Source organism: Portunus trituberculatus, chromosome 5 (assembly GCF_017591435.1).
Source record: "Portunus trituberculatus isolate SZX2019 chromosome 5, ASM1759143v1, whole genome shotgun sequence".
In the NCBI taxonomy this organism is placed as follows: Eukaryota; Metazoa; Arthropoda; class Malacostraca; order Decapoda; family Portunidae; genus Portunus; species Portunus trituberculatus.
In genome coordinates, this window is record NC_059259.1 from 10,583,392 (window position 1) to 10,608,045 (window position 24,654).

The 24,654-nt window shown below is 41.6% G+C and overlaps 2 protein-coding genes across 2 annotated transcripts in view; one reads left to right on the plus strand and one right to left on the minus strand.

Annotated features, from left to right (window-relative positions):
- LOC123515014 overlaps window positions 1-20,973 on the plus strand; it is a 46,076-nt gene extending 25,103 nt beyond the window's left edge. The window contains exons 3-8 of the mRNA XM_045273366.1: window positions 4,567-4,632; window positions 6,844-6,999; window positions 7,863-7,981; window positions 17,543-17,687; window positions 18,126-18,230; window positions 20,791-20,973. Coding sequence (XP_045129301.1) covers window positions 4,567-4,632; window positions 6,844-6,999; window positions 7,863-7,981; window positions 17,543-17,687; window positions 18,126-18,230; window positions 20,791-20,973 — 774 coding nt within the window. The remainder of the gene's footprint in view (window positions 1-4,566; window positions 4,633-6,843; window positions 7,000-7,862; window positions 7,982-17,542; window positions 17,688-18,125; window positions 18,231-20,790) is intronic.
- A 1,333-nt stretch (window positions 20,974-22,306) lies between these two features.
- Window positions 22,307-24,654, minus strand: part of LOC123515017 (kinesin-related protein 10-like) — a 60,552-nt gene continuing 58,204 nt past the window's right edge. Inside the window, exon 18 of the mRNA XM_045273379.1 lies at window positions 22,307-24,248. Coding sequence (XP_045129314.1) covers window positions 23,586-24,248 — 663 coding nt within the window. The 3' untranslated portion in view covers window positions 22,307-23,585. The remainder of the gene's footprint in view (window positions 24,249-24,654) is intronic.

Here is a 24,654-nt window from a genome sequence, read left to right on the forward strand (position 1 = left end):
CCCATTTCTCATCCTCCAAAAAAACTTGGTCTTTTCCTCCTCGGTTCTTTCCTCATTCTTCTCTCTCACTTCAGTTACAAGCTCTCTCAATTTCATTCTTTCCTCTTGTGTTATATTTCTTCTTATGTAAATTGTTTTGGTTTCCTTGTAGTCTTTAAGTTTCCAGGCCCTCCTCAGTAAGGCCTCGGCTGCCGCCTGAGACTTTAATTTCAATTTTAATGGTCTACTCTTGCCTTCTTCATAAGCTCCTAGTCTCACACTTTCCTCTATTTCAGCGTATAGGCATTCGTCCTCCTCGGAGATCTTATTCAGTAAAAACTTTATCCTGTCATGTTCCTTATCCCTCCTATTTTGCCAATTCCTGTTAGTTTCCTCTCTTAAACCTGTTATGATCACGCATTTTTTTCTTTTCAGCAATATCTCTCACCACATACTCATTTTCCTTCAATGCCTTAATCATTTCACTCTGTGTAATCACTTTAATTTCTTCTTCTTTCTTTTTCATTATCTCTTTGAAGGACTTCTGTACTTCTTTGTTTTCATGTTTCACTTCCTTCATTCTAGCATCAATTAGGTTGAGGCACTCCTCCTTCCCTAAGTCACCTTCGGATATTTTCTTTTCCATTTCAAGTAGTTTAGCCTTCATTTCATCACATTGTTTCCTTGTGTGTGTGTGTGTGTGTGTGTGTGTGTGTGTGTGTGTGTGTATTTACCTAGTTGTAGTTTTACAGGGCCTGGGCTTTATGCTCGTGTGGCCCTGTCTCCATATCTACACTTATCCAATCTTTCTTGAAAACTATGCACACTCGTTGCTGACACCACTTCTTCATTCAAACTGTTCCACGTCTCAACACATCTTTGCGGGAAACTATACTTTTTAATATCTCTTACACATCTTTCCTTCCTCAGTTTCTTACTATACAGTCTTGTGTTTCGAATGGCATATTCTTCTCTCAGGATCAGATACTCATTGTCCACTTGGTCCATTCCGTTAATCAATTTATAAACTTGTATCAGATCCTCTCTCTCTCTCCCCTGTTCCAGGGTTGGTAGATCCATAGGCTTTAGTCTCTCCTCATATGTCATCCCTTTAAATTCTGGAACCATTCTTGTAGCCATTTTTTGTAGTCTCTCCAATTTCCTTATATGTTTCTTTTTATGGTGAGTCCACACTACTCCTGCATATTCCAATCTAGGTCTTATTTTAGTACTTATCAATTTCTTCATCATTTCTTTGTCCATGTAGTGAAATGCTAATCCAATATTCCTTAGCAAATTATGTCACTGAAAATTTTATCAATATGGCTTACTGGTTGATTGTTTTCTTCCATTGTCACACCCAAGTCCTTTTCCTTTTTTTAGTTTTTTCTAGTTCTACTCCATCTCCCATCTTATAGATTCCCACTGGTCGTCTTTCACTTTTTCCCATTTCCATGACATGGCTTTTGTCCACATTGAATTCCATCTCCCATTTTTTACTCCATTTCCAGATCTTGTTTAAGTCTTCCTGTAGTATTTCACAATCCTCTTGTTGTTTTATGACTCTGCACAGTTTCGCATCGTCCGCAAACAGATTTATGTAGCTGTTCACTCCTTCTGGCATGTCGTTAATATAAATGAGAAAAGTATTGGTGCCAATACTGACCCTGTGGCACTCCGCTTTCTACTGTTCTCCACTTGGACTTCATATCTTTAACTATCGTCCTTATTTCTCTCCCTCAAGTAAATTTTCATCCATCTCAATGTGCTTCCTTTTAAGCCACCCTTCTCCTCTAACTTCCATAGTAATCTTTCATGTGGCACTTTATCAAAAGCCTTTTTAGATCTAAATAAATACAGTCAACCCATCCTCTCTCTCTTGTACTCTATCAACTATTCTAGAGTAGAAACTCAATAAATTTGTCACACATGACCGACCTTTTCTAAAACCAAATTGGCTAGTTGATAATATTTTGTTGTCTTCAAGAAACTCGATCCATTGCTTCTTTATTACTTTTTCACACATCTTGCATATTACACTAGTTAGTGATACCGGTCTGTAATTTAAAGGTTCTTCCTTCCTTCCGCTCTTAAATATGGGAACCACCTCAGCTCTTTTCCACTCCACTGGCACTGTTCCATTTTCTATTGAGCATTTTATGATGTTGTATATTGGACTTGCTAGTTCTTCCCTACATTCTTTCAGTATTCTGCCTGAGACTTCATCCGGTCCCATTGCCTTCTCTTCATCTAATTCCGTCATCAACTCTTATATTTCAAGCTTGGTTACTTTAATCTTTCATATGGACAGTCTCTTTATTACCCTGTGGTCTTTCAAATTTGGATTCCTTAGTAAAGACTTCCTGAAATTTACTATTTAACAGTTCTGCAATACTTTTTGGGTCTTCCACCATCCCATTCTCTCCTTTTAACCTTTCTATTGTTTCTTTTTGCCTTATTTTTCCATTTGTGAGTCTGTAGAACAATTTCGGTTCCTTACATTTTTTCATAGTTCTTTTCTTCTTCCTTTCTCACCTTAGCATATTCATTTCTTGCTGTTTTGAAGTTTTCCTTATTTTCTGGATTTCTGTTTCTTCTCCACCTTTTCCATGCTCCATCTCGTTTCTCCTTTGCCCTAGCACATCTTGCATTAAACCAATCTTTCTTTCCTTCTTCTTTAGGTCTATATTTTGGGACATACATGTATTCCCTGACTCCTGTTTTGTATATTTCCAAAAATAAGTTATATTTCTCTTGAACCGTTAATGAGTTTTCCATCTCCTCCCAGTTTACGTTTTTAAAATAGTTCTTGAGATTCTCAATATCAGCCTTTCTGTAATTTAATCGGTCTCCTTTGTATGATTCATCTCTATCTTCCTTTCCTTCTTCTATATCCATTTCTAATATTACATGGTCACTCTTTCCCAATGGGCACTTGTATCTTATATCATCTAATCTTGCCGGCTCATCGTTTCCTCTGAATCTTGTGTTTTCCTTTACTCTTTGGACCATCAAATTATCTATCATTAGGTTCAGGAATCTATCTCCCAGGCATCTTCCCCATACCACTTTCATAATTTTCCCAGTCCACCTCCTTACAGTTGAAATCTCCTTCTAATATCACTTTTCTCCTTTCCTTAATGATTCTTGTAAGACTCCTTATTGTGTCATCTATCATGTCTTTATATTCTTGATTAGTCCATGAATTTGTTTTTGGTGGCACATATGTTACAATGATTGTTAACTCCTTTTTGTTAATATGCATCTTAACATACAGTATTTCTGATTTTCCTTCCCCAAACTCCACTTGATTTACCACTATCTCCTTCCTAAACATCATCATGACTCCTCCTCCTCCTTTACCCACTCTGTCTCTCCTCCATATATTATACCTTTTATCTATGTCTATTTTTATTGCCTCATTTAACTTTGTCTTCACCAGGCATACAATAATAAATTATCTGGTTCTTCTTTCTTTATGTAATCTCTTAATTCTAATTTACTTGATAAAATCCCATCTATGTTTGTATACATCATTTTTAATATCTTGTTCTTATCATTTTTAGTTAAACTTGCTCCATTTTTTTTCTCTTCTTTCTCTTTTATATACCATTTCCTTATCCTGTCTCCTATAATTCTCCAAAAATGCCTTCTTCTCCTCTTCTGACCTTTCATTATTTTTTTTCTCTTGCTTCTGCCACCAGTTCATTGTGTCTCCTCCTTTCCTCCTTGTTTCTATTTGTGTGTGTGTGTGTGTGTGTGTGTGTTTCTTGTGTTATATATCTTCTAACTATCTGAAATATGCTAGTTTCTCGCTCTTTAATGACTCCGAAATATATTGTTCTGAGAGAGAGAGAGAGAGAGTTTAGTTGAGAGAGTTTTATTTTTTTAAGTTCATTTCTGGTTTTATTTTTCTTCTAACTCAAATAAGCTAGTCTCTCTCTCTCTCTCTCTCTCTCTCTCTCTCTCTCTCTCTCTCTCTCTCTCTCTCTCTCTCTCTCTCTCTCTCTCTCTCTCTCTCTCTCTCTCTCTCTCTCTCTCTAATCTTTTGTTCTAAGAGAATTGTGTGCGTGTTTGCATATGTGTTGCCTTGAGAGAGAGAGAGAGAGATATTGTTAATTCTCTAGTATCTCCTAACTGTCTTAAAGAAACCAGGTCCCTTTAGCACCTTCTAAATCTATTGTTTTGAAAGAAATATGTGTTAGTGTGTCTGTTGCCTGAGAGAGAGAGAGAGAGAGAGAGAGAGAGTTTTATTAATCCCCTACAGTGTTTCCCTTTTCTATAAATCTGTGTCCCTGTATCAGTATATAGAGTGTTAACCCCTTCAGTACCATGACACATTTCCATATTCACTTTGCTTAATATTTGTCAACTTTACACAGCTTCAGAAACTCAGGTGTGGATTGAAACGGTGAAGATTGTGGCCATTAATCTTCCGACCTCCATAGACCCTTCCTGATGTCAATAAAGTGGTCTAATAATACACAAAAACTCATGGTAAAAATGCATCCCAGTACTGAAGGAGTTAAGAGTGACAGTGTGTTCCAGAAGGAGTACTGACTTGTCCACTTGTGTTTGTCCTGACAGGCTAAACTTTCACCAGAGGAAGTGACGTCCTCTGGCTGTCTGCCTCCTGCTGTTAACCACGATGAGGTGAGTGGAAGAGGAGGAGGAGGTTTAGAGGTAATACTATAAGAAGGAGGAGAAAAAGAAAAGTAATAGTAAGAAAAGGAGGAGGAGGGTAATAATAGTAAGAGGAGGAGGAGGAGGAGGAGAGGTTTAGAGGTAGAAGTATAAGGAAGAGGAGAAAAAAGAGAGGTAGTAGTAGGAGGAGGAGGAGGAGGAGAGTAATAGTAGTAAGCGGTAGTAGCAGAAGGAAGAGGAGAGAAATAGGAGGAAGAGGAGGAGAAAAAGAGAGGTAGTAGAAGAAGGAGAGTAATACAGTGGTACTTCGACATACGATTTTAATTCATTCCATGACAATCGTTGTATATAAAAAAAAGTTGTATATCAATTAGATTTTTCTCATAAAATTAATGGAAATACAATTAATTTGTTCTTGTGATATGAATTTACCCACCACCCCCCAAAAAAAAATTAACATGCTTTAAATACTAACCAAATATAGATTTAATATAAGATAAATACAATGTTTATTGTATGCATGATATAAATGAACTATATTGCTCAAAATAACAACCTAACCCACAAAATTCAGGACACATCGATAGACGTTCATCACGCAAGACTCGGGCCACGTCGATAGACATTTAGGCTTTTTACGGCTATATTTTGGCTATTTTCTTCCCGTTTTCCTTGCTTGTGAGCTGGCAACACTCATCAGGAGTAAACATGTGCTCTATGTCACTGTGTCACCAATGATGGATGGAGGGAGCAACAGTGATTTCACTGTGTCTGATTCTGCCACCTCTCCTGCGCGCCTTACTTCAGTACCTCGGGTCTCTCGCCATGTTACGGAGAGACAACTTTTGAATGAGAGTGGTATCAGAACAGGCGACAGGAGAGAGAGAGAGAGAGAGCCAAGGCCGCTGAACCTGATCAGACACAAGGCCACGTACACTGATGATACCACCTCTTTCAACCGGTGATATTTTGGTAACCATGACATCTAGAGACTTTTGTTTTTTTGCATTGCAAAGAGGAAGAGTTGCTTGTGGGCAGAATACCATTTGTACTCACTCGTTTATTGAATTTCCAAGTGTAATCAGTATGTGAATACAGGCTATTTTGTGTGTTTCTCGCCAAATACACACTGCCGAAGAGCACAGACACATACATGCACAAAGGATGAACAGTGATACACAACGCGGGCTGAATGTTTGGGTGGACGTGGGTAGCCCAGCGATCGCTGCGCCACCAATGGCTAATCATATCTTAAAAATATCGTCGTATTTCAAGGCATAGATTTTATAAAATTTTTCGTCGTATATCAAAAAAAGCGTATATTAGGGCGAACGTATGTCGAAGTACCACTGTAGTGGTAAGAGAAGAAGAAGGAGCAGTTTTTTGAGGTAGTAATATAAAGAGGAGGAGAAAAGAAGAAGTAATAAAAGGAAAAAGAGAAGAGTAATAGTAGTAGTAGTAGTAGTAGTAAGAGGAAGAGAAGTTTTAGAGATAGTAGTATGAGGAGGAGGAGGAAAGGAGTAGTATTAGTAAAAGTAGGAGGAAAGTAAAAGTAGTAAGAGGAGGAGGAGGAGAAGGAGAAAAAGGAAAAATTGTATTAGGGGAAGAAGAGGAGGAGGAGGAAAAGTAGTAGTAGTAGTAGTAGTAGTAGTTAGTTGAAGGAAGAAGAGGACATGGAGTTACAAAGTAGTAGTAGTAGCAGTAGTAGTAGTAGTTGTAGGAGGAGGAGAAGATAAGAAGTAGTAGTAGTATTGGTGTAGTTATAAAAATACTAATAAAGCTGATCACATGTATCTTTCTTTATCCCACGTGTCCAACTAGCACAGCAGTAACTACCTGCAGAAATAGTAATAGAAGTAGTAGTAGCAGTAGTAGTAGTAGTAGTAGTAGTAGTAGTAGTAGTAGTAGCAGCAGCAGCAGCAGCAGCAGCAGCAGCAGCAGCAAAAATAATACAAATAATACCACCACCACCACTACTACTACCACTAATATTATCCCTGCTACTTCCACCACCACCACCACCACCACCACCATCACCACCACCACCACCACCACCACCACCACCACCACCACTACCACACCACTACCACTACTACTACTACTACTACTACTACTACTACTACTACTACTGTTACTGCTACTGCTGCTGCTACTGCTGCTACTACTACTACTACTACTACTACTACTACTACTACTACTACTACTACTTTACTATTTCAGATAGACACAGTGGAGGAGGTGAAGGTAGTGAGAGAGGAGCCACCCCCCTCCCAGGCCTTGAGTCAAGCTGAGGCACTCCTGCAGAAGGCCAGGGGTCAGAGGAGCAGCCTGGAGAAGGAGCTGGGCCAGATCAACACACAGCTGGCAAACATCATGGTGAGAGGAACATTTAACACTGTTCTACCACTCTGCTATTCCTTCTCTACTTTTCAAAGGATATTGTTAAAGTTATCAGGGTATTCAATAGTGTTTTTATGGTTTCAAAGGCTCTAGTTGAAGTGACACAGGTTTTCAAAAGTGTTTTTAGTTTCAAAGGCTCTAGTTCAGTGGTTCCCAACCTGTGGTACGTGTACCACTAGTGGTACACGAAGGCTTTCCAGGTGGTACATGAGTACTTTTGGGATTGTATGCAATTTTTAATTAATTTGAAATATTTTATTTCTCAGAAAGAAATATATTATTGCCTTACACAAGATAGTCTGGCATTGGTCAGGTGATGGAGAAGAAACAGATGCATCACTCGCATTGAAATGAGTGATGTTCTTTGTTGTTAGTTCATTTGTGTGTTCTGCTTGTGAAGAAATTCATATTTGTTGGAATTGAGTTTTCTGGAACCAGGAGGTGTGCAGGGACTGACTGTACAAGACCTCCAAGTGGTGCTCGGCTCAGGAAAAGGTTGGGAACCACTACTCTCGTTGAAATTATAAGAGTTTCCAGAGGTGTTTTTTTTAATTTCAAATTCTCTAGTTGAAGTGACATGGATTTTCAAAGTTTGTAGTTGAAGTTGTAAGGCTTCCTAGGTATTTTTTCATGGTTCCAAAGGCTCTAGTTGAAGTGATGTGGGTTTTCAAATGGTTCTAGTTAAAATGATGTGTGTGTTTTTATGGTTTCAAAGGCTCTGGTTGATGTGATATGGGTGATTTTAAGTGTGTTTATATATTCATCTTATTATTATTGTTCTTTTCATCCTTTCTATTACCTCTTGCCACCACCACCACCAACACCACCACCACTGGCAGAACTCCAATGAAGAACTGAGGGAAGAGGTGAGGAGGGCAGAGAAGGCACTGAAAGAGGTCATCTTAGGTCAGCCACAGCTCCTGGAGAGACAGAGACTCAGAGCTGATGACCTGGTGAAGTACGTGTGTGTATTTACCTAGTTGTGGTTTGACAGGGCCTGGGCTTTATGCTCGTGTGGCCCCGTCTCCATATCTACACTTATCCAATTTTTCTTTAAAACTATGCACACTCGTTGCTGACACCACTTCCTCACTCAAACTGTTCCACGCCTCAACACATCTTTGTGGGAAACTATATTTTTTAACATCTCTCAGATTTTTACTATGCAATCTTGTGCTTATAATGTCATATTCTTCTCTCAGGATCAGTTTCTCATTATCCACTTGATCCATTCTGTTGATCAATTTATAAACTTGTATCAGATCCCCTCTCTCCCTTCTCTGTTCCAGGGTTGGTGTGTGTGTGTGTGTGTGTGTGTGTATTTACCTAGTTGTATTTACCTAGTTGTAGTTTCACTTCACAATATTTAAACTGACGTCACCGAGGCAAATAAATGAGATGTCTATGCCGCTCCTTGTCAGTCTGTTGTTCGTCCTCGTCTGGTCTACACGCGAGCTCGGATCTCAGGTTTTTTGTTGGCTGCTCCTCAAAGCCTGCTGCTGCCCTTTTCTTTGCCTGCTTCTCTTCGGAGTTGTCGTGGTCAGTTTTCACCTTCTCCTTTACCCTGCTCTGCTGATACATGGTGGTACACTTCTCGATCTTAGTATCGTGTTGGCTTATTTGCCCTGTTGTCAGGTGGCCCCGTTTGCAGATGGCGGACCCAGCAGGCCTTAGTGATTCGCCCCTTCGTTCCTTTGCCCGGTCGGCTTCCCCTCCACGGGGCAGGGAACGCCCTTGCGAAGATGGTGCTTGGTCTGATGTTCAGCAGGGAAAAAGGGACTGCCGTGACCCTGGCCATGACAGAGCGTTTCAGCTGGCTTCCGATTCGGCCCTGGCGGGGCTGAGTCAGCCCCGTGATGTCAACTCAGCTGGCCCGTCCCTGGAGGATCGTGTCAGCCATTTGGGTTCCATCGTGGCGGACCTGATTGCGAAGCTGGACAGGCGTTCTCCTGAGACGGTGCCCCAGGCTGACAGCGGGGACTTCAGTGGCTTTGGCAGCATCGAGCGCAAGATCCAAGACGGTGAGGTGCGGAGGCAGCGGCCGACCTGCTAGCGGGCTGGATGACCTGGTGGCCCACGGGCGCGCTTGAAGACGCTGATTTTCTTCGGCTTTGGAAGAACTGGCGGGCATTTTCACGGTCAGGAGAAGAAAGGTGAGCCCTGTCTGACCGTTTAGCAGGCATTTTAGATGATAGCCTCAGGCGCCGCCCACCTCGGAAGGGGTGAAAACTACCTGTAGTAAGGTGAGGTTGCCCAGCAATGTTCCTAATCTGATTGTGCCTGCTACAAATGCAGTTATTACCAAGGCTCTAAGTGTGGGGGGCAGGCTGATTGATGCTCGCCTGGTTTTCACCAATGGCCTGCTCTCCAAGGCCCTGGTTCCGGTTGCCCAGTGCCTGAATGACATTGGGGAGAGGAAAGGTAAGCCTGTGGATGATTACCTGGATGGCCTGAATAACTGTGTACGTCTCCTGACTTCTGCAGTGTGTTACCTCAACCAGCTCAGGAAGGAAGTGGCCCGCATTCACGTGAACGATTCAGCCCTTGCGGAGCTTTGCCGTTGGGACTGTGAAGTTGGCACTGCAGAGCTGTTCCCCTTTGATGTCATTAAGAAGTGTGAGGAGTTGCATCGGGCCAGGCGGCTGGGCAGGCCTTCTTTCCGCCCATACCGGTCAGGAGGTCCCAGGCGGACAGCTGCTTCCCGCCAGGCTCCCAGGAGGGCCCCTCCTTCCCAGAACTCAAGGTTTCGGTCTAAGCCTTTTTTAGGCCAGCGGCCTCCTCCGCTGAGGGGGAACCAGCAACACAGGCCAGCCCAGTGAACCCTTGCCGAGTGAGTATTACCATTAACTCTTTATTCAACACCTCTGACAATTTTATGAGCGGGAAAATTTTCACTACTAGACAGCAGTGGCTAGCTCTTTCCTCCGATAAATGGATTCTTGATGTGGTTTGTGGCCATGTGCTTGAGTTTGATGAGCTTCCCTTACAATCTGCTCTGCCTCGGCCCCTGTCCCTTTCAGAAAGTGACAGGGCGGCCCTGGATGCCGCGCTGCTTAGGTTTGTGGAACAGGGTATTGTTGAGAGATGTGAGCCCTCTCCTGGCAATGCTTTTTATTCCAATGTTTTTCCCACTGTAAAGAAAGACGGTACTACTGCGAGAGTCATTCTAAACTTGAAAGAGCTAAATCCTTATGTTACTCACACTCACTTTAAAATGGATTCCTTTAAGGATGTGGTGCATTTAGTCCAGCCCCAGTGTTTTTTCATGACTATTGATTTTCAGGATGCTTATTATTCGGTGTATGTGAGACCTAAGGAAAGGTGTTGGTTCCGTTTTTTTTTTTTTTTTTTTTTTTGGAAGGGCCAATGTTTTCACTTTACCTGTCTTCCTCAAGGGTTAACATCTGCCCCTCGGATCTTTACAAAATTATTGAAACCAGTGTTCTGTCACCTCCGGTCCCTTGGGATTATGGCCATCTGTTATATTGATGATTGCATCGTTTTTGCTCCCTCGGAGGAGGAGCTAATTAGCAATGTGAGTTATGCTCTGTATCTTTTTGATTCGGTTGGGCTCACTATTAATGTTAAAAAATCAGTTTTGGTCCCTACTCAGGAGGTGGAATTTTGGGAATTATTCTAAACTCATGCCTCATGACTGCTACTCTGCCTCTCAGGAAAATTATCAAAATTCAGGAACTAGATTGGTTGTTGTTGAAGGACCATGTCTCTCTGCGTGATTTAGCTTCTTTCATTGGCCTCGCTGTGGCTGCTGAGCCAGCTGTCGACCTGGCCCCTGTTCGTTACAAGTACCTTGAGATCATTAGGAACAGGGAGCTTGCCCGGCACCATGGGGATTATGCAGCTAGAGTTTCTTTGGATGAGCATGCTAAGGAATTAGTCCTTTGGTGGGTTAATAATGTTCCCTTGCAATCTAAATCACTGCGTTCTTCTTCCCCTGACCTTGAATTGTTTGCCGATGGGTGCCAGTGTTGGATCCGCGGCATCAGACGGCTCTTGGGCTCACGCGGAGTTAGACCACATCAGTTGCCTGGAATTGCGAGCTATATTACTCGGTCTCCAGTCGCTATGTAAGAATGTCAGTAATGCCCACATCCGCCTTTGTTCAGATAACACCGTGGCTGTCGCGTGCCTGAATCGCGGTGGGAGCACGAAGATCCACCTTAACTTTTTGATAGAGGAGATCTATGCTTGGGCCGGGTCTCGGGGCATTACCTTGTCTGCAGCTCATGTAAAGGGTACCCAGAATGTGGAGGCAGATTCTTTGTCTAGGTTAAAGAATTTAGACACCGAATGGATGTTGGATCCCTTTGTTTTTCGAAGGTTATGTGACATGTTTTATGTTCCCGATATTGACCTGTTTGCGTCGCGCTTAAATGCCCAGGTGGCTACCTATGTTTCTTGGAAACCTGACCCTGCAGCTACTGTTGTTGATGCTTTTTCAATTAATTGGGCAGACAGGACTTCATATGCCTTTCCTCCTTTCAGTCTCATTGCCAGAGTGCTGCGGAAACTCCAGGAGGACCGGGCTTCCTTGATCGCGATTCTACCTCTTTGGCCGTCGCAAGCATGGTTCCCCAGGGCCCTTCAGTTTCTTGTTCAGCCACCAGTCCTTCTCCCTCGCCTCCCTGTGTCATTACCGCAGATCCCTGCTTACATCCACCCGTGGGCCCGGTCTTTGGTGTTGACTGCGATGAGTTTATCAGGCGATCCTTTGAAGTCCAAGGCCTATCGCGAGACGTTGCCCAGCTTTTGCTTCTCTCCTGGCGGAAGAGCACTTTACAACAGTATAGGCCGTATCTCTCAAGATGGGTGTCAGTTTGTCTCCGGCGGGAAATTGATCCGTTTTTTTTTTTTTTTTTTTTTACATTACAAGGGCACTGGCCAAGGGCAAACACAGTGTTGGAAAAAAAAAAAATCCCGCTGGTTGCCAGGCCCTGTTAAAAGAAAAGTAGAAAGAGAAAAAACAGAAAAAACTAAAAGGAGGGTCCAGTTAACGTAAGAGGTGTCTTGACACTCCTCTTTTGAAAGAGTTTAAGTCATAGGCAGGTGGAAATACAGACACAGGTAGAGAGTTCCAGAGTTTACCAGTGTAGGGAATGAAGGAGTGAAGATACTGGTTAACTCTTGCATTAGGAAGATGGACAGAATAGGGATGAGAAGAAGTAGAGAGTCTTGTGCAGCGAGGCCGCAGGAGGGGAAGGCATGCAGTTAGCAAGTTCAGAAGAGCAGACAGCATGAAAACAGCGGTAGAAGACAGATAAAGATGCAACATTGCGGCGGTGACTTAAAGAATCAAGACAGTCAGTTAGAGGAGAAGAGTTGATAAGACGAAAAGCTTTAGATTCCACCTTGTTTAGTAAAGCTGTGTGTGGATCCCCCAGACATGAGAGCCATACTCCATACACGGGCGGATAAGGCCCTTGTACAGAGCAAGCAGCTGGGAGGGAGAAAAATGGACGAAGACGCCATAGGACACCTAACTTCTTGGAAGCTGATTTAGCAAGAGTAGAGATGTGAAATTTCCAGTTTAGATTTTTAGTGAAGGATAGACCGAGTGTGTTTAATGTAGAGGAGAGGGAAGTTGAGTGTTATTGAAGAAGAGAGGATAGTTGTCTGGAAGGTTATGTCGAGTAGATAGTTGTAGAAATTGAGTTTTGAGGCATTGAACAAAACCAGGTTTTCTCTGCCCCAATCAGAAACAAGTGAAAGATCAGAAGTTAGGCGTCCTATAGCATCTCGCCTTGAGTCATTTAATTGTTGTTGGGTTGGGCGTCTGTTGAACGCTGTTGAATAATGCAGGGTGGTATCATCAGCATAGGAGTGGATAGGGCATTGAGTCAGATTTAGGAGATCATTGATGAATAATAGAAAGAGAGTGGGTGATAGGACAGAACCCTGTGGAACACCACTGTTGATAGTTTTAGGGAAGAACAGTGACCGTCTACTACAGCAGCAATAGAACGATCGGAAAGGAAACTGGAGATGAAGGTACAGAGAGAAGGATAGAATCCGTAGGAGGGTAGTTTAGAAATTAAAGATTTGTGCCAGACTCTATCGAAGGCTTTCGATATGTCAAGGCCGACAGCAAAGGTTTCACCGAAGTCCCTAAAGAGGATGACCAAGATTCAGTTAGGAAAGTAAGAAGATCACCAGTAGATCTGCCTTTACGGAAACCATACTGGCAATCAGAGAGAAGGTTGTGAGCTGATAGATGCCTCATTATCTTCCTATTAAGGATAGACTCAAAGGCTTTAGAAAGGCAGGAAATCAAAGCTATAGGGCGGTAGTTAGAAGGATTGGAGTGGTCACCTTTTTTAGGGACAGGTTGAATGTGAGCAAACTTCCAGCAAGAAGGATAAATAGAAGTAGAGACACAGATGAAAGAGTTTGACCAGGCAGTGAGCGAGTTCGGAAGCACAGTTTTTGAGAACAACAGGAGGGACTCCATCCGGACCGTAAGCCTTCCGAGAATCAAGGCCAGAGAGGGCCAGGAAAACGTCTTTATAAAGAATTTTAATTTTAGGGATGAAGTAGTCAGAGGGTGGAGGAGTAGGAGGAATATGCCCAGAATCATCCAAAGTTGAGTTGGTAGCAAAGGTTTGAGCGAAGAGTTCAGCTTTAGAAAAGAAGAGACAGCTGTAGAGCCATCTGGATGAAGTAAAGGAGGGAAAGACGAAGAAGTAAAGTTGTTAGAGATATTATTGGCTAGATGCCAGAAATCTCGAGAGGAGTTAGAATTGGAAAGACTTTGACATTTTCTATTGATGAAAGAGTTTTTAGTAAGTTGGAGAATAGATTTGGCATGATTACGGGCAGAAATATATAGGGCATGAGTTTCAGCAGTTGGATGGCTACGGAACCGTTTGTGAGCCGCCTCTCTATCATTGACAGCACGAGAACAAGCAGAGTTAAACCAAGGCTTTTTAGCTTTAGGGTTAGAGAAAGTATGAGGAATGTATAGCTCCATGCCAGAGAAGGATCTCTGACATGAAAACAATAATCATCCCAAGGGAAATCAGAATAGTACTGCCTTAGTTCCTCCCACTTAGCAGAGTTAAAATGCCAGAAGCACCTCCGCTTAGGCGGGTCCTGAGGCTGCACTGGAGTGATAGAACTGGTAACGGAAATTAGATTGTGGTCGGAGGAGCCCAACGGAGAGGAAAGTTTAACAGAGTAAGCAGAAGGGTTGGAGGTTAGGAAAAGATCAAGAATGTTGGGCGTGTCTCCAAGGCGGTCAGGAATACGGGTAGGGAACTTCACTAGCTGCTCTAGGTCATGAAGGATAGCAAAGTTGAAGGTTTGTTCACCAGGTTGGTCAGTGAAAGAAGATGAAAGCCAAAGCTGGTGGTGAACATTGAAATCCCTAAAATGGAGATCTCAGCAAAAGGAAAGTGAGATAAGATGTGCTCCACCTTGGAAGTCAAATAGTCAAAGAATTTTACATAGTCAGAGGAATTAGGTGAGAGGTATACAGCACAGATGAATTTAGTTAGAGAGTGACATTGAAGTCTTAGCCAGATGGTAGAAAATTCTGAAGATTCAAGATTGTGGGCACGAGAGCAAGTGGTGTCGTTACGCACGTATGCGCAACATCCAGCTTTGGATTGAAAATGAGGATAGAGCAAGTAGGAGGGAACAGAAAAGGGCTGCTGTCAGTAGTCACAGACAACTGTGTTTCGGTTAGGAAGAGAAGATGAGGTTTAGTAGAGGAGAGGTGGTGTTCCACAGATTGAAAATTAGAACGAAGGCCACGAATGTTGCAGAAATTGATAGTGAAAGTATTAGATGAAGTGTCAAGACACCCAAGGTCGACAGCAGAGGGGCAGTCCGACCTGGGGACATTTATGGTCCCCTCCCCCAGAGGGGGACTCCGAGGCAGGGCGTGGTGAAGCCATTATTAAATTTTGATTTGAAGAGAGTGTAAAAGTGTAAGGTGTTGTAGTGTAGTGTAGGAAGTAGTAGAAGTTGTCTTTAGAGGGCAGGCTGCAGCTGCTCAATTGTATAAATGAGACCACAAAGGGAACTGGGAAGAGAGGACACGGGGAATCACTCAGTCTGCAGCACTGCCTACATCCCCGTAAGTACCTCTCCTGGAGTATTCCACCGGGCGGCAGGTGACTACTGCCTACTACCACCTTTAAGTTTTCTTTTAGACTTCCTACTGTGTGAATTTCAGAGGGTTCCCGTTCGGAGTTATAGTACTATGAATACCATCTGTTTGGCCGTGTCTGCCATCGCTAAGGTTGGGGGTCAACCGGCGGGTCAACATCCGTTGGTTATTAGATTTATGCGAGCTGTCTTTCAGGAGAGGCCTGCTTTTTCTCACTGTCAATTTACCTGGGACCCAGAGTTAGTGCTCAACTACTTAAAGAGTCTCGGCCCTGATGAACGTCTTTCACTCATTCAGTTATCCCGCAAATTAACTGCTTTAATGTTACTGGTTTCGGGGCAGCGTGGCCAAGTCTTAAGTTTCTTAGATATCCGTAATATGTCTATCTTGGATTCCAGGATAGTTTTTCGTATTGGGGATCTCCTTGAAACTTCTAGGCCTGGTTGCCACATTTCTGAATTATGTTTTGAAAAATATTCTGCGGACCAGCTTATCTGTGTCTATACTACAATTGTTAATTATTTAGAGAGGACTAAGGACTCTAGGGGTTCCATCACTGGCCTTCTTTTAACTACCAAACCCCCTATTAAGGTGGCTTCCCAGGATACCTTACGGTGCTGGGTCAGGGAGGTTATGGGAGCCGCGGGTATTGACCTCAAAAATTTTTCACCTCACTCTACTAGGTCCGCCGTGTCTAGCAAGGCTGCGCTCCGTCTTCCGCTGTCCTCCATCCTTTCATCAGTGGGCTGGTCCAGGGAGTCTACCTTCGTGAAGTTTTATGGGAGGCCAATTAGCAAGTAGGGGTTATTTGCACAGGCAGTGTTGGTGGAGGTGGTGCTTTTCATATGATTTCATTGTTTGTCCACATATTTGTACTTAATTGTATGCTTTTGGCTAGAATACATGAAGATGATACTATATGGTTTTCAGTCGTTCCTGGTTTTGGGATTCAGCTTGGTTTGAGGACCTGCTCTAAAGCTCTCATTTGTTGCCTCGGTGAAGTCAGTTTAAATATTGTGAAGTGAAATTGTAAGATTAAACGAAACTTACCAAGTTGAAGTTTGATCGTAATTTCACGAACATTTAAACGACGTCACTGAGGCAGTAAATGCCCTCCCTTCCCTCCCCCGGCTTCTTGGTCGCCGTGTTTTGGGTTTTTTTCTTCACTCATTGTTTAATTTTTAGCTTTTGTGATTTTTATACTTTGTTCCTCAAACCAACACTGAAGGACTGACGAGGAGCGGCATAGACATCTCATTTGCTGCCTCAGTGACATCATTTAAATGTTCGTGAAATTACGATCAAACTTCAACTTGGTAAGTATCGTTTAATCTTACAATTTTACAGGGCCTGGGCTTTATGCTCGTGTGGCCCCGTCTCCATATCTACACTTATCCAATCTTACTTTAAAAGTATGCACACTCGTTGCAGACAGTACTTCTTCACTCAAACTGTTCCACGTCTCAATACATCTTTGCGGGAAACTATATTTTTTAACATCTCTCAGACATCTTACCTTTCTCAGCTTTTTACTATGCGATCTTGTGCTTCGGATGTCATATTCTCTCAGGATCAGTTTCTCCTTATCCACTTTGTCCATTACGTTGATCAATTTATAAACTTGTATCAGATCTCCTCTCTCCCTTCTTTGTCCCAGGGTTGACAGATCCATAGCCTTTAGTCTCTCCTCATATGTCATCCCTTCAAATTCTGGAACCATTCTTGTAGCCATTTTTTGTAGTCTCCAATTTCCTTGTGTGTTTCTTTTTATGAGGGGTCCACACTACTCCTGCATATTCCAATCTGGGTCTTATTATAGTACTTATCAATTTCTTCATCATTTCTTTGTCCATGTAGTGAAATGCTACTCCAATATTTCTTAGCAAATTATATGTCTCTAAAAATTCTATCAATATGGCTTACTGGTTGATTGTTTTCTTCCATCGTCACTCCCAAGTCAAACTTTTGTGTGTGTGTTCCAAAACATTCCAAAACACATCCAAAACACATCCAAAACATTCCAAAACACATCCAAAACACTCCAAAACATTCCAAAACACATCCAAAACACTCCAAAACATTCCAAAACACATCCAAAACATTCCAAAACACTCCAAAACACATCCAAAACATTCCAAAACACATCCAAAACATTCCAAAACACTTCCTCACACTCCAAAACATCCCAAAACACATCAAAACACTTCCTAACACTCCCAAACATATCCAAAACATTCCAAAACACTTCCAAACACTCCAAGACACATAAAAAACACATCAAAACACTTCCTAACACTTCCAAACACATCCAAAACATTCCAAAACACATCAAAACATTCCCCAAACATTTCTAACACAATTTCCAAACATTTCTATCCCAAAAATCAGGGAAATTGACAAGTTCCGAAAGGGTGAGCTGGTGGTGCTGGAGGAGGAGGTGTGTAAACTGCAGAAGGCACAGCGAGATGTCCTTAAGGAGCTCACCACCCACTCCAAGCTGTGTGAGGCGCTCCTGCAGTGTCTGAAGGCCAAGGTCAGAGAGAGAGAGAGATTTGTGGTGTGTTTATTGAGTGGTTTGTTTTATTTAATTATTTATTTATTTTATTTATTTATTTATTTATTTATTTATTTATTTTTTTTTTTTTTTTTATTTTTATTTATTTATTTATTTTTTTTGTCATTTGTTTGTGCTTGTTTTTAGGGGAGGTGTGTGGGAAAGAGAGAGAGAGAGAGAGAGAGAGAGAGAGAGAGAGAGGTTCAATTTGTTTTTCATCTCAATTTAGTCATGTTTACTTGTGAGAGAGAGAGAGACAGAGACAGAGACAGACAGACAAACAGACACAGACAAACAAACAAACAGACAAAAAAAACAATAATACCACTTCTCCCATCAAAAAAAAAAAAAAAAGAAAAAGAAAATAGAAACAGGAAGGACGTCCCCAGTTTTACCCTTCTGCCTCCCTGTCTACAGGAGCAACAAGTGCATAGGGAGGTGTGGAAGCTGGAGGACTCTGCCACACTGTTGGAGGGGAAGGGGGCGCTGTGGAGGCAGTGTGAGGCGGCCACCAGGAAGGCAGTATGTCCACCTAGTATTTCTTTTTTTTATTCTTTCTTTTATGTAAGAAGGGAACAATAATGCAAGAGAGAAGTCATTAGTAAGTCTAGGGATACATTTTGTGGCTATAGGGAAGGCAGATGTACCCCTAGTTTTTTTTTTTTTTTTTTTTTTTTTTTTTTTTTTATGAAGGAAATATTAATGCAAAAGAGAAAATATTAATAACTCTAGGGACAAATTTTTGGGGTATAGGGAAGGTATTATGTCCACCTAGTTTTTCTTTTTTTATTCTTTTTTTTTCTATGTAAGAGGGAAATATCCACTATGTGGTGGCATAGTGGATAAGGTGGTGAGCGTGGGATCGGGCAGTCGTCCACGCGAAGGTTCGAATCCCACCACGTACAGCCTTAAAACACTTTGCCATTTGTGGAGTGGTTTAAAGTTACCTACATGTCACCATGATGCCCAGGTTCTAGGTGGTTACACTCAAGATGAGCTTGGGTGGTGATATGGGTCCTAATATGGGTACCACTATAAATAAAATTGCCTGCGCCACTAATGGGCGGAAGTTGAACAGCGCTTCCAATACACTCTTCAAGTGTGCCTACAGGCGCTATAGGCCTTACCGTAAAAATAAAAAAAATAAAAAAGAGAAAAATCATTAATAAATCTAAGGATGAATTTTTGTGGTGTAGGGAAGGGCGTATGTATCCCTAGTTTATTTATTTATTTCTTTTTCTTTATTTTTTTTTTTATGCAAGATGGAAACATCAAGACAATCAATGCAAGAAAGAAAACATGATAAGTGTAGTGGTAAATTTTAGAGTAGTAGGGAAAGGAAGTTTAGTAATGATTGATGTGCTTTTAAGAGTGTTCAGGTTATTGTGGCAGAAACAGTGCAAGGATTTGAGGTGCAGGGTAGGGGATGGTGTTATTGTGATGGGGCAGGGGTGGTGGTGGTGGTGGGGTGGCAGTGTGTGCTGTGGGGCCTTGCTGTGGTGTCAGAGTTGGGGGAGGTGCAGGGTAGAGAACAGTGTCATTGTAAAGGGCAGGGGTGGTGGTGGTGGTGGTGGTGCAGTGTGTGCTGTGGGGCCTTGCTGTGGTGTTAGGGTTGGAGGAGGTGCAGGGTAGGGAACAGCACTATAACTACTACTACAAGAACAACTAATACTAAAATCACCACCACCACCACCACCACCTAGCATAACATGATCAGTGATAAAAGGAAGACAATTTAATAATGCTAAGGTATTCAGTCCTATATTCTCTCTCTTCCCAGTGCTAACCTTTCCTTTCCTATATTTCCTCCCCATCACTATCCTTTCCTCATCTATATTTTCTCCCCATTCCTTTCCTTTTCTATATTTCTTTCGCATTCCTATATTTCCTCCCCATTCCTAACCTTTCCTCTTCTCTTCTTTTTCCTTCCCAGTGTTAGCCTCTCCTCTCCTCTTCTCTATCACCTTCCCAGCACTAGCATTCCTCCTCCTCTGTATCCTCCCCAGTGCTATTCTTTTCCTTCCCATTCTTCTCCAGCACTAACCTTTCTTCTGCTATTTTCTCTCGCCCCATTCCTAACCTTTCCTCTTGTTTATTTCCTGCCCACCACTTACCTTTCTTCTATATTTTCTCACCATTCCTCTCCAGTGCTAACCATTCCTCTTCTGTATTCTTTCTCCCCATTCCTAACCTTTCCTCTTCTCTATCTCTTTCTCAGTACTAACATTTCCTCTTTTATATTATCTCTCCTCCATTCCTAACTTTTCCTTCTCTTCTATATTCTCTCTCCCCATTCCTAACCTTTCCTCTTCTATATTCACTCCCCATTCTTAACTTTTCTCTTCTCTTCTATTTCCTTCACATTCCTAACCTTTCCTCTTCTTATTCTCTCTCCCCATTCCTAACCTCTCCTCTCTTCTTTTTCCTTCCCATTGCTAACATTTCTTCCTGTTTTTCTCTCCCCTTTCCTTCCGAGTCTAACCTTATCCGCTTCTCCTATATTCTTTCCAATCCTTCCCATTCCTAACCTTTTCTATATTCTCTCTCTGCATTCTTAACCTATCCTCTTGTATATTCTCTCTCTCTCCATTCCTAACCTTTCCTTTCATATTCTCTCCCCATTCCTAACCTTTCCTCTCATATTCTTTCCCCATTCCTAACCTTTCCTCTCATATTCTCTCCCCATTCCTAACCTTTCCTCTTTCATATTCTCCCCATTCCTAACCTATCCTTTCATATTCTCTCCCCATTCCTAACTTTTCCTCATATTCTCTCCCCATTCCTAACCTTTCCTTTCATATTCTCTCCCCATTCCTAACCTTTCCTTTCATATTCTCTCCCCATTCCTAACCTTTCCTCTCATATTCTCTCCCCATTCCTAACCTTTCCTCATATTCTCTCCCCATTCCTAACCTTTCTCTCATATTCTCTCCCCATTCGTAAATTTTTGTCTTCTGTATTCTCTCTCTCTCCCCAATGGTAACCTTGCTATATTCTCTCTCTTCCCATTCGTAACTTCTTTTCTCTTCTCTTCCTTCTTCCTCCCCAGTGGTAACCTTTCCTCTCCCCTCTCTGGTGGCAGGGTGAGGAGGGCAGGGGGAGGCACCAGCAGGCATTGGCAGTCCTGGAGGTGGTGACTCAGGGCTTTATGCAGGTCACCAGGAGGGCTGAGGGGGTGTGTGTGTCCCTAGCGCCTCACCACACTCCCTCCCATCACCACTCCTCTCCCTCACATACTCCTCCTCTCACTTCCTCGCCTTCTTGACTCACTCATTCTCATTTGTTTTATTTATTTATTTATTTTCTTAATTTGTGATCATTTTTGGGTGTTTTGCTCATTGTTTTATTTATTATTCAATTTTTTTGTTTGGATGTTTTAATTTATATTTTTTTCTTTCAGTTTTGTTTTATTAATGTGGATGTTTTGATTTTTCATTTTAGTTTATTTATTGATATGTTTAAGTGATTATTTTGTGATGTTTTTGTTTATTTTTGTTCATTATTGATTGATTTTTTTTTATTTTAGGAGTTTGTCATTATTTTTTGTGAATGTTCTTATTTTTTTATATATTTTTATTTACTTTATTTTTTAGGAATATATGACAGTATGTTCTTTTTCACCCCCTTTTTGTAGGAAGTAAATTTTGTACCATTTCTCTATTGACTTTCTATTTCTTTCTTCATTTTTTCTTAGGAATCCAAGACAATATGTACTTTATCAACATTTTCCAGGAAGTCCATTTATTTACCTTATTTCCCTATTTATCTACTCATTCATCTTTCAGTGCTATGACAAGATGCATTTCCTATTTATTATTTATTTCTAAGAGCCTATGAGATGTATTTCCCATTCACTCATTCATCTTTAAGTGGTATGACAAGATGTATTATCCTATTCATTTCCGTTCATCTTTAAGTGGTATGACAAGATGTATTATCCTATTCATTTCCGTTCCCATGACAAGATATTTTCCCATTCACTTTCTATTTGTTAATCTCTTAAGTTCCAACGACAAGACATTCCGGATTCATTTTCTATTTATTAATCTTTGAGTTCCTATGACAAGATGTATTTCCCTATGCATTTACTATTTACTTAATCATTTATTTCCAAGTTCCTATGACAAAATGTATTTCCTATTCATTTTCTATTTATCTAAGTGCCAATGACATTTTCCCTATGCATTTACTATCTACTTAATCATTTATTTTTAAGTACCTATGACAAGATGTATTTCCCTATTTATTTCCAATTGACTCATCTTTAAGTGCTATGACAAGATGTATTTCCCTATTCATTTTCTATTGATGTAAGTACCTATGGCAAGCTGTGGGTACTTTACATAGTGTGAGTGAAGGAAAGCAGTGTCAGTAGTGAGGTGGTGTACTAAGCAATGGCAAGGAAGTGTTCTGTTGTATATTGTGTCACAGTATTCAGATGGAGTGTGGCTTGTTGCTTCAGGAAGGTGTGGTGGGATGCTGCTCTGGTTATAGTGAGATTTCCCATTAGAGAGAGAGAGAGAATTATTATAGACAGATATTTTTATAACAATGTTTTGTTCCTTTTCTTCTTGTCAGGATACAAAAACAACAAAACAAACATCCTTTTTATTTCATGTCATGGTAAACAGTTTCTAGCAAGGCTTCCCAAGAATTTCAGTCCTCTTCACATCACCTCAAATAATTTCCAGCATTTTTTTTTTTTTTTTTTTCTTCCAAAGATTTGAACAAAAAAATTGTCATTTCAATCTTTTTCACATCACTTAAAAAATAATTTCCCAAGAAGGTTTTCAATTTTTTTCCTTTCCATATTACTGAAGTAAAATAAAAAAAACAATTTCAGTCCTTTTCACATCACCTAAAATCATTTCCATCAAGGTTTTATGAATTTTTTTTCTCTTTCCCACATCACTATGAAAAAAAAAAAATTCAATCTTTTTCACATGACCTAAAACTATTTCCATTAATTGTTTTCCTTTACACATATTGAAATAAAGAGAAAAAGAAACAGAATCTCATTTCACATTCACTAAGACACCTATGCATAAAAAATTCACAAAGTTTTTCCACTGACTTCATTCAAACAAAAAACATTTCAAAACATACTTAATTTTTCACATCAACTAAAATATTTCCATTAATTCCTCAAGATTAGATTTTCTTGTCACACCATTCATGTCAAAACAAACCATTAAAACGTCAATTATTTCTCTTTATTTATTTTTTTTTTATTTATTTTTTTTTTTCCGTTACTCAGATTCTCTGCAACTTTCATACAAAATTTTGCAGTTCTAAAGACAGGTTTTGATCTCAAGGTTCTAATTTTCATCTTCCTTACTGATATTCTCTCTCCATACATTTCTATTTAGTTGCAGGTTTTATCTTTTTAAATTCTCTTACTTTTCATCTATTTTAAATTCTACACTGGTTAATCCTCTCTCTCTCTCTCTCTCTCTCTCTCTCTCTCTCTCTCTCTCTCTCTCTCTCTATCCCTCCATACTTTCTCCTACACGTCATCATCCTCACCAATTTTTTCTCTCTTCCTCTCAGTCCCATTTTCTTTAGTTATCATTAAGTGGCAGCTCTACACAACCTCATCAGTGCCTGCTTCTCTGTGTCTGCTGTATTTGCTGTGTCTCTGCCTCCGTGTACCTGCAGTGTCCAGTTCCTGCTGTGGGAGAGGAGCAAACAGCATTTCATTCCTCCTGCTGGTTATGCTGTCCTCACTGTCACTGTCCGAGAGATGTCGCCTTCCCTCTGCTCTGTTCTCCGCGATGAAGGACTTCGGGAGGGACAGGCAGGGCACCGCTGACTTGTACCACTCACGTGCACGCTTGTCCACCTCCCTGCTGACCTGTGCCCTTGTTAACCCTTCAGTCAATCTTCTAGGGTCACAGTTCTCAAGGGTGTGTTTGGCCTGGGAACGCTGCCTGGTCTGAGAACACTGCCTTGCTCCACGTGACACCTTGTTCTTGGCTGCCCTGTCACCTCCCTCCATCCAAAGAGTCCGCAGGTGTTTGGCTTCATGTTCTCCTTGTCCTTGAATCGTGTGTGCCTTCCAGCCCTCTGTGTCTTCCCTCGGTTATCACCCCAGCCAGTGTCAAACAAACCATGCATGTCCGACTCCTTATTCCCTGCGTCTCTCATCTCAGGCCGGAAAACGTACCTCGGTGGTGATGTTGGTGGCTCGGTCTCCACATCACAGTATCTTGGCAGCTTCCAGTGGCATGTGACGCGTCTGGGGCGAGTGAGCTGCGGGGCGACACGTGGCTTACATTTCCTCCCTCGCTTTCCCGGCCAGCTTGGTTTGGGCTGAGGTGGCGGCGCTGGGTAGAGATCACGCACAAACTCATCAGGGAGAATGCTGTTGACTAGGAAGTGCTGGCTGGCTATCTTGAACCTCCTCTTGCAGCACAGCACATCACCGTTCTCCTGCAGCTCAAAGGACAGTGTCTCCCGGGGCCTCTTGTTGCACCAGTACTTGATGAAACGCAGCAGGGAGGACAGGTACCGCTCCCCCAGGCTGGTTTCCCATGGTGGCTGTGCAAGGGAGGGATGTTTAGGTAAGATGGAGAGTAAACAGACACTAATGGGAGGGAAGAGTGAAGGATGGAATGGTGTTTACGAAAGGAGATGGAGAGTAAACATATTCATGGGAGGGGTTGTAGTGAAAGATGGAGAGTAAATAGACACTAGTAAAAGGAAATGCAGTGAAGAAGGATGTTAAGGTAAGGAAATAGAGAGTAAAAACATGTATTGGGAGAAGTGCAGTGAAGGAGGGAAAGATGTTCAGTTTACAAGATAGAGTAAAAACACTAATAAGAGGGAAGGAAGTTTAGGAAAGGACATTAGAGTAAAGAGACATTAATAAGAGGAAATGCAGTGAGGGGAAGGATATTTAGGTAAGGAGATGAAGAGTAAATAGATATCAGTGGGAGGAAATGCA